The following is a 15,029-nucleotide window of genomic DNA, read 5'->3' on the forward strand; positions in this document are numbered from 1 at the left end:
AAATAATAGAAAAACCTTGTGACCTCTCTAGAGGCCATATTTTTCATGGGTCTGAATATTCATCTTGATGATATCTAGGTCAAGTTCGAAACTGGGTCATGTTTGGTCAAAAACTAGGTCAGTAGGTCTAAAAATAGAAAAACCTTGTGACCTCTCAAGAGGCCATATTTGTCAATGGATCTTCATGAAAATTGGCCAGAATGTTCACCTTGATGATACCTGGGTCAAGTTTGAAACTGGGTCACGAGCGTCGAAAACTAGGTCAGTAGGTCTAAAAATAGAAAAACCTTGTGACCTCTCTAGAGGCCATATTTTTCATGAGATCTTCATGAAAATTGTTGAGAATGTTCACCTTGATGATATCTAGATGAAGTTCAAAACTGGGTCATGTGCGGTCAAAAACTAGGTCAGTAAGTCTAAAAATAGAAAAACCTTGTGACCTCTCTAGAGGCTATATTTTTCATGAGATCTTCATGAAAATTGGTCAGAATGTTCACCTTGATGATATCTAAGTCATGTTCAAAACTGAGTCACGTACCTTTAAAAACTAGGTCATTAGGTCAAATAATAGAAAAACCTTGTGACCTCTCTAGAGGCCATATTTTTCAGTGGATCTTCATGAAAATTGGTCAGAATTTTTATCTTGATGATATCTAGGTCAAGTTCAAAACTGGGTCACATGAGCTCAAAAACTAGGTCACTATGTCAAATAATAGAAAAAACGACGTCATACTCAAAACTGGGTCATGTGGGGACAGGTGAGCGATTCTGGACCATCATGGTCCTCTTGTTTAAAATGTACTAAATACTTTTTCCTAAAACTTGATATGTGGATAGATGGAAATATGCACAGCCTTTTATTTTGTTTCTATGGTAACAAATTTGCTGTGGCATAACATATTTCCAACATATGACCAAAAGAGTGGCTCCTGCAATTACGTAAAAAGTACAAGAGCTTTTTTTTTCATGAAACTTGGAACATAGATAGATGACAGTATACTTCTTATTTTATATACTCAATTTGTTCATTTGTCTATCCATCAGTCTCAAATGGTAGATTCAGTCATAACTTTACAAGTAAGTTTTTCATGAAGCCTGAGATAAATATGAAAATATTCACATCATTTTATTTTAGTCTGTTTGTCTGTTCATTTGTCTGTTTCCATCAAAATACAGACCCTGCATTTACTTTAAAAGCACAAGAGTTTTTCCATGGAATCTAGTTAGTAGATTGTTGGTTATTTGGAGAATATGCTGGTCTATAGAGTAAGTTTCAATATAGAAAATATAGTACATGTGGCAGCAAGTAATACATAATTATGAACCTTCTGGTAGGGGAATTCTGTTACTAGGCAGTAGTCTTATTTTGAATTGTTTCGAAGAATATTTGAACAAGTAACTTCGTTTTTTTAGACACCTATTTTACATTTAGTTGCAATTAAAAATCAATATAATTTATGTATATTTTATAGTAGCTTTCTGTATAATATTCTTGTTATGTTAAATTTAGATTTACAAAAATATGTTTTCTGTTTTGTATAATAAAGTATTTTGTATCATGCGCACATAGAATGCTAATTTTTCACGTGTATTTACAGATGAGGATTTTGATCCGACATTGGAACCAATCAACAAAACTTGGACAAAGATCCGTAACATCAACTATCACACAGATATGCACATTGTGAAGAGCATTCAAGAAGGTGTTGAAAACAAGGAGTACTTCTTCAGGCCCCCGATAAACCCATGTACACTTACGTTCACGGAGAGCAACATTGAGGAGAATTATCGTGACCACTATATGGAGGATCAACATAATCAGCATACACTGTCTGCACCGAAATATCACTCATTCCTTGAGATTTTAGTTTCATTTCTTGTGTTTGCCATCGTTTCAATTTTCTGCTTTGTCGTATTTGACCGTCAACTCCCGTGGCTTATTTTCTTTGCTGTCTCATTCGTCCTGGAGATACTGAATCTTATACGTGGCGCCCTGACAATCAAGTATTCGGAGAACAAAGATGGCGGTGCCTGGTTGAAAATGATCCACATCACTTCTGGTTGGTATTTTAGGAATTTTATTGGAGCGTTAGTGGCAAGTTTACCCTTACTTGGAGTATTCAGCAACTTCTCTTGCTTCTTGATGAATTCTGTAGACTGGAATGACAGGTTCTTTTGTTTTTGCATCGTTGTCTCATTGTTGCACTACACAAACTTCACAACATTGAGCTCGTGGCTGAAGTCATTGCTCGTGTTCCTGGCAAGCGTGGTGCTCATCATTCTGATCGCCGTCGTCAAATGTATCGACAATGTGGCAGACATGACGACAACTTCACCCGCAAATGTTACAACACTGATGTACTCTAACAGTTCTATACAAGACATTACCGTAATGTCAAACGACACTGTAATTGACAAGGAGTATATTCCATTGTTTTCAAATGTGCACATTTTACAATTTGAAATCATACTAGACATGTTGTTATTGGTTGTGTTGATAGGATTTTTAAATCGTGAATCTGAAATCAGTTACCGTTTGAATTATCACGGAGATGCACAAGCTTGGCAGTATAAACAGATAATGCAGGAAAATAAAGATCAAGCTGACTGGCTATTGCACAATATTATTCCTGCTCACATCTCAGAAGTTGTACGAACAACCTCAAAATACTCCAAAAACCACAAAGACGTTGGTGTTATATTTGCAGCCATTGTTAATTTCAATGAAATTTATGATGAGTCTTTTGAAGGGGGTAGAGAATTTCTTAGGGTCCTAAACGAATTGGTTAGTGACTATGAAGAACTTCTAGATGATATACGTTTTAAAGACGTAGAGAAAATTAAGACAATAAGTAGCACCTTTATGGCAGCATCAGGACTGAATGAGACATCACGAGCCCAGAATAAGCATCCATATGCACACTTGTATTCACTGATGGAATTCTGTACAGAGCTACATAAATCTATAAAGAGGTTTAATGACAGTATATTCAATTTTGACTTCATATTGAATATAGGGTATAACTACGGGGAGGTTACTGCCGGTGTTATCGGTACCACCAAACTTTTATACGATATTTGGGGAGACACTGTCAATATCTCCAGTCGCATGTACTCGACAGGTGTCCCTGAGAGAATCCAAGTGCCTGAGGCGACAGCCAAATTGCTAGGAGACCAGATGGAGTTTGTGTATCGTGGAGAGATCAGTGTTAAAGGCAAGGGTATGATGAAAACATTCCTTTTGCAAAACATCAAGGAGGGTGCACACTGGGAGTAGACATTTCAATGTTAGAAATTTGTTTTAGTATTAGCCAGTATTTGAGTATTGACCAAATCATATTGACCTTTCTGGTAGAGGTTATCTGCATGCTTAATAATTCGAGGTTCAATTGAAAATAGACCAGAAGGTCAGTTTAGCCTGCATATAAATTATAATTAAGGAAAAAAGGTGCATATAAATGAGTGAAATATATCTGAAAAGGCATATAGAATAAGCACAATAGCTAAATTATCAGTGTGATAGATGCCGATATTAATGTTTGACTCGACAGGTACTTCATTATTGTCTATACATTTTGTACTTGAGAAACTTTGTGCATTATCTAAAGGTCCCGCTGTCTTTACTGATATAAACTGGAAGAAAAAACTGTAACTTTTGCCAGAAAGGTCTCTCTGAAATAGTTTATACTAGACATAAAACAGGATATATTTATTTAAGCAAATAGTCCTGTACATTGAAATTTTATAGTTGATAGGTACACATACAAATAATGTCTGTGTGTTTCAGTGTGAGGTGTTTCTTTCAGGTAGATATGGTTAAACAAGTTATCTCTTTGTTTAATAGACATCATTGATGCACAGGGTGTATGTCAAGTCAGGCTGATGTATTTTTGAACCAGTGTATTGTCAAAATGTCAGCATGACTGGCAAGCTCTAACCTGCATACATATATTCAACTTAACAAAGAAAATTTGTCACCATGTCGTGTACTATTTTTTAACCATTGACATATATAAACAAAAATTATTATTTTTCAAAGTTATAGTCGTCCGATCAAGTCAACATCATAATAACAATAGTTTTACAAAAGTTCTAATTTTGTAGACTCTCTGTATAGGGCAAGGAGACATTGACTAAAACTTTCATACTTCATTTTTTGTCAGAATTAATTTTATAGGTATCATTACAGAAAATTAATATTTTCTGAAGATGGCCAGAAGCCCTGTAAAATACTAAAGTTACCTGCCCTCTGCAGCTCTTGAATCCTGATTTCTTCACATATTTAGTATGGCCTGTGTGCTTACAAAGCAAAGTTTAGAAATCAGTGAAAGAATCTGGCATCTGATGGGTTGTGTCTAGGCAGAACTTTGAAACTTTCCAGTAGCATGGTTGCTTAGTTAGACTGGTCTCCAAACAAAGTTTGCTGGGATGGCTCAGTAAAGAATGTGCAAGACAACCAGTCTGATGGGTCATTCATTTTATTGTTAAAGAATTACATCCCAAATCTTTTTGTCCTCCTTTTATGTGTGGTTGGCACTATTTAGTTATATACATCAATTTAGTTCACCTCTTTAAAATCTTAAATGCTGTAGAAATGCCTTAGAAAACTGTTGTTGCTGGGAGAAACTTAGACATGATATTAAATAGACCATTTATGAAATAGGCTATTTATAACCAGTGGATCCTTTTAGGTGTGTGCCAGATGAAGGAAGTAATAAATGCCCTATTTGCACCAAGAAGGTTGTGTGATATTTGTTTCAAGCTGTTATGTAGAGATTATGTCAGTTGTGTCTGTGTATTGTGTTTTTGATTCTAATTTAAACAGTAGAAATGTTGTATGGAAAGCAACATGATTTGTTGTTGAAAACATTGGAATAACTGTGATAAATTTTTCTCTCTCGGTTCATGCTAGTATGGACCTGCATACAGGACTGTGAAGGCCTCTGTGGCGGAGTGATAAGGTTCATGCTAGTATGGACCTGCATACAGGACTGTGAAGGCCTCTGTGGCTGAGTGATAAGGTTCATGCTAGTATGGACCTGCATACAGGACCGTGAAGGCCTCTGTGGCTGAGTGATAAGGTTCATGCTAGTATGGACCTGCATACAGGACCGTGAAGGCCTCTGTGGCTGAGTGATAAGGTTCATGCTAGTATGGACCTGCATACAGGACCGTGAAGGCCTCTGTGGCTGAGTGATAAAGTTCATGCTAGTATGGACCTGCATACAGGACCGTGAAGGCCTCTGTGGCTGAGTGATAGGACTGTGAAGGCCTCTGTGGCTGAGTGATAAGGTTCATGCTAGTATGGACCTGCATACAGGACCGTGAAGGCCTCTGTGGCGGAGTGATAAGGTTCATGCTAGTATGGACCTGCATACAGGACTGTGAAGGCCTCTGTGGCTGAGTGATAGGACTGTGAAGGCCTCTGTGGCTGAGTGGTAAGGTTCATGCTAGTATGGACCTGCATACAGGACCGTGAAGGCCTCTGTGGCTGAGTGGTAAGATTCATGCTAGTATGGACCTGCATACAGGACCGTGAAGGCCTCTGTGGCTGAGTGGTAAGATTCATGCTAGTATGGACCTGCATACAGGACCGTGAAGGCCTCTGTGGCTGAGTGGTAAGATTCATACTAAAACTCATTTGTCCCTCACCTATATAGGTCCCAAGTTCTGCAAAGGCTGTGGTGTGAGGAAGCCATCCAGCTGGCAACCAATGAATTGAATCCTGATATGTGAACTTTTCAAAATCTGAATTTCAGCCAGCATGAAATTATATCTCCAAGCAGGAACTATTTCCTTAAGGTAATGGATGCGTAGTGAAAATCGATGAATTTTCTATGCATACTGAGTTTCGTTTTTTAGCTCACCTGTCACATAGTGACAAGGTGAGCTTTTGTGATCACACAGCGTCCGTCGTGTATAGTCTTGTTTTTTTCCCATAAAAATCTCTTTTTGTAGCATAAAAGTTGCATTGCAATCCATAATATGTTTTTCTACATTAGCTACCAACCCCAGTGCACTTTCATCACCCTATAGAGAACCACCCCTTTGCTTACTCTGCATTTACTATCTTTTGAATTCAGTGTTGGGAAAAGAAGACAGCTGACTTCATCAACCTTGAATGTATTGAATTGCAGGTAAAATGAGCAATGTTGTTTAATTTTAGAAATCATATCAGTGATGCTTGGAAGTATTGAATATTTATTTTTAAATAATTACTCACAAAATGCAAACAAATTTTCGGGCAGGTCAGTTTGATATTGTATTCAAATTAATTCATACAAAAATTTATCTCATTTACCAAATTTAAAAGATATGCAAAAATATTGTTTATTGATTTGGGCAGCATGGTTGATTAATGTGCCCCCTGGATATTTAAAACATGTTGACCGTTTCCAAGAATAACCAGAAAGGTACATAAAATTTGCCCCAGAATTATAAAAGTCATTGGGAATAAAAGGATATATTTAGTGTTTATGATATGTCTTTGAGCAAGAAATACAACATTTGTCTATGTATGTCAAGACAATCCTTTGAGATATCTTTGTGACCTTGACCTTTGGTCTTGGTTACCAACAATTCCTCATGCATGTGCACACATTAATTAATGCACAAGAAACTTTTATATCCCTATATTAAGTGAAAAACAGATTTAAGTTCCTGCAGTATAACAGTGTCCATGTTAATGTTTGTAACAGCAATTTGTTTCTTATCCTTTTTGGATAAAGTTACTTATTTAGAAAAAAATCAAGGAAATATGTCTAAATGAAAGCAAAATTATGTCTCTTAGGTGTTCATCTTGTAACCAGGGCTGACAAACCTTGGTCCTGACCAGGCTTAGTTATTTGATTACCAGTTGGGGATTGTCATAAATTTGATTTACTGTTAAAGTTTTCTTTAGTATTTAGCATTTTAAAAAGAAAAGACATTTTAGATGTGATATTATGTACATAATTTTAATGCACATGTTATATTTTACATTTGAAATAATAATACAATGAAATATGTTAATTAACCATTCAAATATAGTGGAACCTTTCTATCAAGACAAATTTCTAGGTATACTTCTTTAAACTGGCAACCAATGAATTGAATCCTGATATGTGAACTTTTCAAAATCTGAATTTCAGCCAGCATGAAATTATATCTCCAAGCAGGAACTATTTCTTTAAGGTAATGGATGCGTAGTGAAAATCGATGAATTTTCTATGCATACTGAGTTTCGTTTTTTAGCTCACCTGTCACATAGTGACAAGGTGAGCTTTTGTGATCACACAGCGTCCGTCGTCCGTGCATCTGTCCGTGCGTCCGTCCGTAAACTTTTGCTTGTGACCACTCTAGAGGTCACATTTTTTGTGGGATCTTTATGAAAGTTGGTCAGAATGTTCATCTTGATGATGTCTAGGTCAAGTTCTGAACTGGGTCGCGTAGCATCAAAAACTAGGTCAGTAGGTCTGAAAATAGAAAAACCTTGTGACCTCTCTAGAGGCCATATATTTCACAAGATCTTCATGAAAATTGGTCAGAATGTTCATCTTGATGATATCTAGGTCAGGTTCGAAACTGGGTCACTTGCCATCAAACACTAGGTCAGTAGGTCTAAAAATAGAAAAACCTTGTGACCTCTCTAGAGGCCATATATTTCAAAAGGTCTTCATGAAAAGTGGTCAGAACGTTCACCTTGATGATATCTAGGTCAAGTTTGAAACTGGGTCACGTGCCATCAAAAACTAGGTCAGTAGGTCAAATAATAGAAAAACCTTGTGACCTCTCTAGAGGCCATATTTTTCATGGGATCTGTATGAAAGTTGGTCTGAATGTTCATCTTGATGATATCTAGGTCAAGTTCGAAACTGGGTCACATGTGGTCAAAAACTAGGTCAGTAGGTCTAAAAATAGAAAAACCTTGTGACCTCTCTAGAGGCCATATATTTCATGAGATCTTCGTGAAAATTGGTCAGAATATTCACCTTGATAATATCTAGGTCAAGTTCGAAAGTGGGTCAGGTGCCATCAAAAACTAGGTCAGTAGGTCAAATAATAGAAAAACCTTGTGACCTCTCTAGAGGCCATATTTTTCATGGGATCTGTATGAAAGTTGGTCTGAATGTTCATCTTGATGATATCTAGGTTAACTTCGAAAGTGGGTCACGTGCCCTCAAAAACTAGGTCAGTAGGTCAAATAATAGAAAAACCTTGTGACCTCTCTTAAAGGCCATATTTTTCATGGGATCTATATGAAAGTTGGTCTGAGTGTTCATCTTGATGATATCTAGGTCAGATTCGAAACAGGGTCATGTGCGGTCAAAAACTAGGTCATTAGGTCTAAAAATAGAAAAACCTTGTGACCTCTCTAGAGGCCATACTTGTGAATGGATCTTCATGAAAATTGGTCAGAATGTTCATCTTGATGATATCTAGGTCAAGTTCGAAAGTGGGTCACGTGTCTTCAAAAAGTAGGTCAGTAGGTAAAATAATAAAAAAACCTTGTGACCTCTCTAGAGGCCATACTTTTCATGGGATCTGTATGAAAGTTGGTCTGAATGTTCATCTTGATGATATCTAGGTCAAGTTCGAAACTGGGTCATGTGCGGTCAAAAACTAGGTCAGTAGGTCTAAAATTATTAAAATCTTTTGACCTCTCTAGAGGCCATATTTTTCAATTGATCTTCATGGAAATTGATCTGAATGTTCACCTTGATGATATCTAGGTCAATTTTGAAACTGGGTCACATGCGGTCAAAAACTAGGCCAGTAGGTATAAAAATAGAAAAACCTTGTGACCTCTCTAGAGGCCATATTTTTCATGAGATCTTCATGAAAATTAGTGAGAATGTTCACCTTGATGATATCTAGTTAAAGTTCAAAACAGGGTCACGTACCTTCGAAAACTAGGTCAATAGGTCAAATAATAGAAAAACCTTGTGACTTCTCTAGAGACCATATTTTTCAATTGATTTTCAATGGATCTTCATGAAAATTGGTCAGAATTTTTATCTTGATAATATCTAGGTCAAGTTCAAAACTGGGTCACATGAGCTCAAAAACTAGGTCACTATGTCAAATAATAGAAAAAACGACGTCATTCTCAAAACTTGGTCATGTGGGAAAAGGTGAGCGATTCAGGACCATCATGGTCCTCTTGTTTTTCGTTTCTATACGGAAAGCCATATGGGCATTCAGCTACATTTACATCGGAAGAATGCTGACTTGCGTAATGAGGGTACGTAATCATACGGAAAATGCCTAGTGTCATTACGAGCCCACTACCTTAAATGAGAAAACAGCTGCTGCTTAGAACACTCAAGTTCAGCTGCTGCTTAGAACACTCAAGTTCAGCTGCTGCTTTAAGAACACACTAGTTCAGCTGCTGCTTAGAACACACTAGTTGAAAAAGCAAACTGTATGAGAGAAGGAGTCAAGGTTATATGTTCTTCAATAATCATATAGAGCAAAAACTGATACTTATAGTTTGATCTTTTGTTGGAATAATACCAAACACTTTGAATTCTAAAATTAATTTTAAGAACGTGTCTACATGTCATTCTACAAGAAAGTGTGATGCTGAAATTTTAATTTGATTTCTTAATGGATGTTGTTTAAGATTTTCTGAAATACATTATTTAGTTTCCATGTAGATACCCTTGCAAATAGCCCTTCATTCTAGACCACTAGAAAATATATAATTAGTTAAATGCAAAGTAAGATTAACTTTGGAGGAAAGATTTGATTTCTAGTACAATGCTAACATTTTGACATTTTATATATTTTACAAGTCTTATCTTCTACGAGACCTGTCCAAAACTTGTCGGGGTAATGCAGGTCTCACGGTGAGGTTTCTATAGGAAATAGTTGTATAACCTGCTAAAAGTTGCACTCATAGAACTGTTTTTATTGCATGTTTTTCATTGAATTATATTAGAGTGACAATCTGTTATTTTCACAGTGAAAATTAACGAATGTATTTTTCACTGGTAAGAAACTATAAAATGGGTAAATTTAGTCAAAACATGAAATAAAAAGAAAATTTGTTTGTTTTACATATGAAAAATCAAAATATCTTTCACTTATGAATACCATATTTACTGTTTCATTTATGGCTATGCCGCTGGTGGAAATAATGCATTTTTTGTTCACTCGTAAAAGATATTTCGATCTTACACTGAAACAAACAAATATCCTGTATAACTTAGCAACAACCCATTCTAAAATAGAGGATTTTTACAGTAATATTTTGACTCACTTTTCTTTTTATTTTATATCACTGACTACATAATTACAACCATATTGTTTTGTGAATTTTTAGCACATGTATCTTTCTTGACTGATTGCATGTATGGATTTTTAGCTCACCTGTCATGTAATGACAAGGTGGGCTTTTGTGATCGTCCGTCCGTCCACAATTTCTTGTAAACATGATAGAGACCACATTTTGCAATCAGTTTTAATCAGATCTGCACACAACTTGTATTGGCATAATATCTTTGGTTCCTTTTGAAAACTGGCCAGATCCCGTCATGGGTTCCAGAGTTATGGTCCCTTAAAGGGCAAACATTTGCTGTTTTGGCTTTTGCACCCATATAGAGACTTTTTTTATGGTTTGATTTGATGTAAACTTGCAAAGTATCTTTAACAACAATAGATCTTGGATTCCATGATGAATCTGTCAGATCCAGTTGTAGGTTCCTGGAATTATGGCTCCTGATTGACCCCTCAGAGAGACAAAATTTGTTAATTTTTACCTTGTGAACACGATGGAAGTGACATTTTACATTCGATTTTAACCACTCTTACACCCCACTTAAGTCACAATAGGATCTCGGCTCCTTTTGAAAACCGGCTATATCCCATCATAGGTTCTAGAGTTACTGCCCCTGAAAGGATGTGGAGGATTCATTTATACTTTGATTTAATACAAACTTGCACAGAATGTTTGTCTTGAAGATCTCTAGGCCAAGTTCGAAACTGGGTCATGTGTGGTCAAAAACTAGGTCACCACGTCAGATCAAAGGAAAAGCTTATTAACACTATTGAGACCACGTTAATGACCTTATCTTCATGAAACTTCGTCAGAATGTTTATCTTGATGATTCCTAGGCCAAGTTCGAAACTGGGTTATGTGGTTTCAAAAACTAGATCACCTGCTCAAATCAAAGGAAAAGCTTGTTTACACTCTTGAGGCCACATTTATGATCCATCTTAATGAAACTTGGTAAGAATGTTTATCTTGATGATTCCTAGGCCAAGTTAGAAACTGGGTCATGTGGGGTCAAAAAATTGGTAATGGTCATGAAACTGGGTAAGAGTGTTTAACTTGATGATTCCTAGGCCAAATTCCAAACTGGGACATATGAGGTCAAAAACTAGGTCACCACACAAATCAAAGGAAAAGCATGTTAACACTGTAGAGGCCAAATTTATAAACCTATCTTCATGAAACTTGGTCAGAATGAATGTCTTGATGATTCCAAGGCCAGGTTTAACAGGTGAGCGATATAGGGTCATCATGACTTTCTTGTTTAAGTGTTAGAGCTGTTGTTATTGATATATGTATTTTAGGTATATTTATGTAAAAGATTTATATATATATATATATATATATAGTTGTTTATGTTACATTATATGTCATTTATACTTCAGTATATCACATGTAGGTTGATGTATTTTACTTATACACTTAGATTGTAATACATTAAATTAATAAGGATTCTAACAACATTTTAGTTACCATTTTATGAATTAGGAATCTGTATTATATACATATTTCATGGAGATGTTGTTGTTAAGAAAGCAAATATTTATAACCTTTTAAGCTGTTGTTTTAACATAACTTGTAAAATATATATATTTATATGCCTGTTTTATTTAGTCCTTTACTTTTGTACAAAAAGTTAAATTATGAGTCTTTTTATACAGTATTTAATAAGACCGTTTACATTTGATTTCCGATCATTCATTTATATCTTTGATCATTCAGATGCAGTAATGTTTAGATCGGGATTACAAATGTGTTGTAATTTTTGCAGAATACTGTTTTGTTTAAAGGCATTGAAATAATACAAAGAATTTTACCCATTTTATATGTGACACACTTGTAAAAAGCACATTTTGCACGTTAAGTTTTTCTTTCCTTAAGGGGTATTATTCTTGTTTGTTTTTTAAGTGAGTGGAGAATGTTATGGGCATTAGGAAGTGTACATGGCCTTTTATTCACTTCATATCTTTCTTTACTAAACCATTTTCTATTTTTAGGTATTCAGCAAGCTATGAGGACAGCCATTTTGATCTTTTTATATATGTTACGTTATCTGTTGCCTGATTTTTTATCACTCATGTTAGAATTTTATAGACTCACAGTTGTTTTTTTGTTGATTTTTTTCATTCTTTAGAAGTGTTAGGAATAATTTTTCAGTTGCAGTGTCGGCCATATTGTATTGATATATAGGGTTGTGGTCATAAAGTTCTGATGCTGTAAGACTATATCATAGTGAGATAAGGTCATATGTTAGATGAGATATTGTCCTTTACTCTTGTTTCGTCCCTGACTTTACAGTAAGTTTTATATCAATGCCATATGGGAAAATTCAGCTCAGATGTTTGTGTGTTTAGATTTAGGTCTGAACTCCTGTATAACAAACATTGTGAGTCAATCAATTATGTGTTTAGCATAGAAAATTAAATTTAGTTATTGTTGAGAAAGCTATATTTAGCTTATCTATTTCCTAGGCTTCAAGTAGAAATAAATTTTACACAGCAAAAGGTTTTATTTCTACTTTAGAATGTTATCCTTCTTGCAGAATTTTGTTTTTTTGCTCAATTATTTACTTCTAAATCCAGTTTAAAATATTTAAAGTAGTTTAGTATTCCTGTTTATATTATAGGTAGCTGGTATACTGTTTATATTTGTTGATGTTAGTAAATGTTAATTAACATCTTGGAGAAATAAATTAATTTTTTTTCTAAGTGAGCTTTAATTTTGAATACTTTTAACATAAGTTTTGCTTACTCCTGAAAAAAAAACCGGAAAAGCTGATGCTTTACAATTCATAATGAAAGTTTTTATGTACTTGTGCATGTGTTAATTAGTGTTCTTCTATAGGATTAATTAATGAGCCATGCCATGAGAAAACCAACATAGTGGGTTTGCGACCAGCATAGATCCAGACCAGCCTGCGCATCCGCGCAGTCTGGTCAGGATCCATGCTGGTTGCTAAAGGTTTCTCTAATTGCAATAGGCTTTGAAAGCGAACAGCATGGATCCTGACCAGACTGCGCGGATGCGCAGGCTGGTCTGGATCCATGCTGGTCGCAAACCCACTACGTTGGTTTTCTCATGGTATGGCTCATTTCATTGTTATACGTTTTATAAATTTACTTATGCTTTAGACAGATTCTTTTCTTTTGATAATTTAGTAAATAATAATGAAATGTTCAACAATTTGCTGTATAATGTTGATTGACAATGAAATTAGGAGTCATCGCAAGCCATCATCATTTTACAGTAAGCATGTCGGGTCCTAAATACAGCCATGGTGGTAAGCAAGGAATGGTTTCTGTTGACAGACTGAAGTGCAGAAAACATTCTGAAAAATTACTTGACTGAATAACTTACATGAAAGGTGTTAGCTAAACCCTAACCAACATTCACCAATTGTCTGTTTCCTGATGAAAATTAATGTATTTCTGTTTCCATCTGCGATGCATGTTTTATTTACTAAAACATATCAGCATAAACTGTTCAGAAATACTAAGAGAGATTTGATGGTTAGCTCACAATGCTAAATATTTATTTCTTTCTCTTGCTTTTCTTTTATTTCACTAAGTTGCCTCAGATTTGAATTGACATGTTAATCTTAAAGTACAGCATGAATAGAAATTGCATGATGATTAAACAATTGAAGTTTTTATCTATTTTCTAGCAAGCATTCTGTTTATAATAATATTTTTTGGGATTAAATATCTTGATAGGGATTAAACAGTCTGTTGTTTTAGAATTTCATGAATTTTAGGTATACATATTTAATTTTTTTTTTTTACTTATATATGTATTAGATTTTTTTTGTGAGGTATTTTGTCATGTGTTGTTTTTCATTAGGTCACTGTGTGTTGCTGTCAGCTTATAGTATTTGAATAAAGTGATCTTAGATTTATTTTTCACGTTTGTTTCTGTTTCACTGAATTATACCCAATTTAGAGTCGAATTTGGCCCTGGTCCTGTATTTATTATTGTGTTCTTATATTCAGGAATTTTGTTTATAATAAATTTCTTTATATTAAGAAAAAAATTGAAATGCTCTTGAAAACAGTTTTAAACCCAAACGAATTAAAACAGGTAGAGATGAAGAGAGTAAAATACGGATGGGAATGTAAAGACCATTGATTGACACCCAAGAATATTTTAAAGAATTCAAGCATTAAAGATGATCTTCATTGCATTTATGTACAGGCATAGAGATATGTTCCAATGCCAAACCTTGTTTTACGCCCATTTTTAAAAAAGGAACATATTAGGTGCATTTGTCTGTCCGTCATATTTTGTGACCAGAGCATAACAGTTCAAGGTATTGACTTTAAACTTGGCATATTGGTAGATGGCATTGAACCTCATGAACAAGGTAGGTAGGTCAAACGTGTCTGGAGCGCAACTTATTTGACTTAAACTTGGCATACAGGTAGGTGGAGATCAGACGATGTGCAGAGCAAATATACCAGGTCTGTAGGTCAAGGTCACAAATGGAACTCAAAGGTCAAATTTGTCCTTACTTCGTGTCCAGAGTATAACTGAATAACCATTCAAGCTATTGAGTTCAAACTTGGCATATAGATTGGTGGCGGTGGGACGATGTGCAAAGCACATGATCTTGATCTGTAGGTCAGAGGTCAATGCCACAAGCTGTCCTTTGTAAACTTGGCATTACTCTCATACCTACACTCCCAACCTACACCTCTTCCCCCACAAAAATTCCTTTTTTTTATTTTTGTGCCTTAAATTACTATTCGAGCACATGAACTAGGTTAGTAGGTCGAGG

General features: G+C 35.3%; 1 protein-coding gene across 1 annotated transcript in view; it reads left to right on the forward strand.

Annotated features, from left to right (window-relative positions):
- Nucleotides 1–14,150, forward strand: part of LOC123556748 (adenylate cyclase type 9-like) — a 74,224-nt gene extending 60,074 nt beyond the window's left edge. Inside the window, exon 6 of the mRNA XM_053543067.1 lies at nt 1,599–14,150. Within this exon, the coding sequence (XP_053399042.1) occupies nt 1,599–3,277 (1,679 nt within the window). The 3' untranslated portion in view covers nt 3,278–14,150. The remainder of the gene's footprint in view (nt 1–1,598) is intronic.
- The last annotated feature ends 879 nt before the right edge of the window (nt 14,151–15,029 follow it).

Source organism: Mercenaria mercenaria, chromosome 5, assembly GCF_021730395.1.
Source record: "Mercenaria mercenaria strain notata chromosome 5, MADL_Memer_1, whole genome shotgun sequence".
Lineage (NCBI taxonomy): Eukaryota > Metazoa > Mollusca > Bivalvia > Venerida > Veneridae > Mercenaria > Mercenaria mercenaria.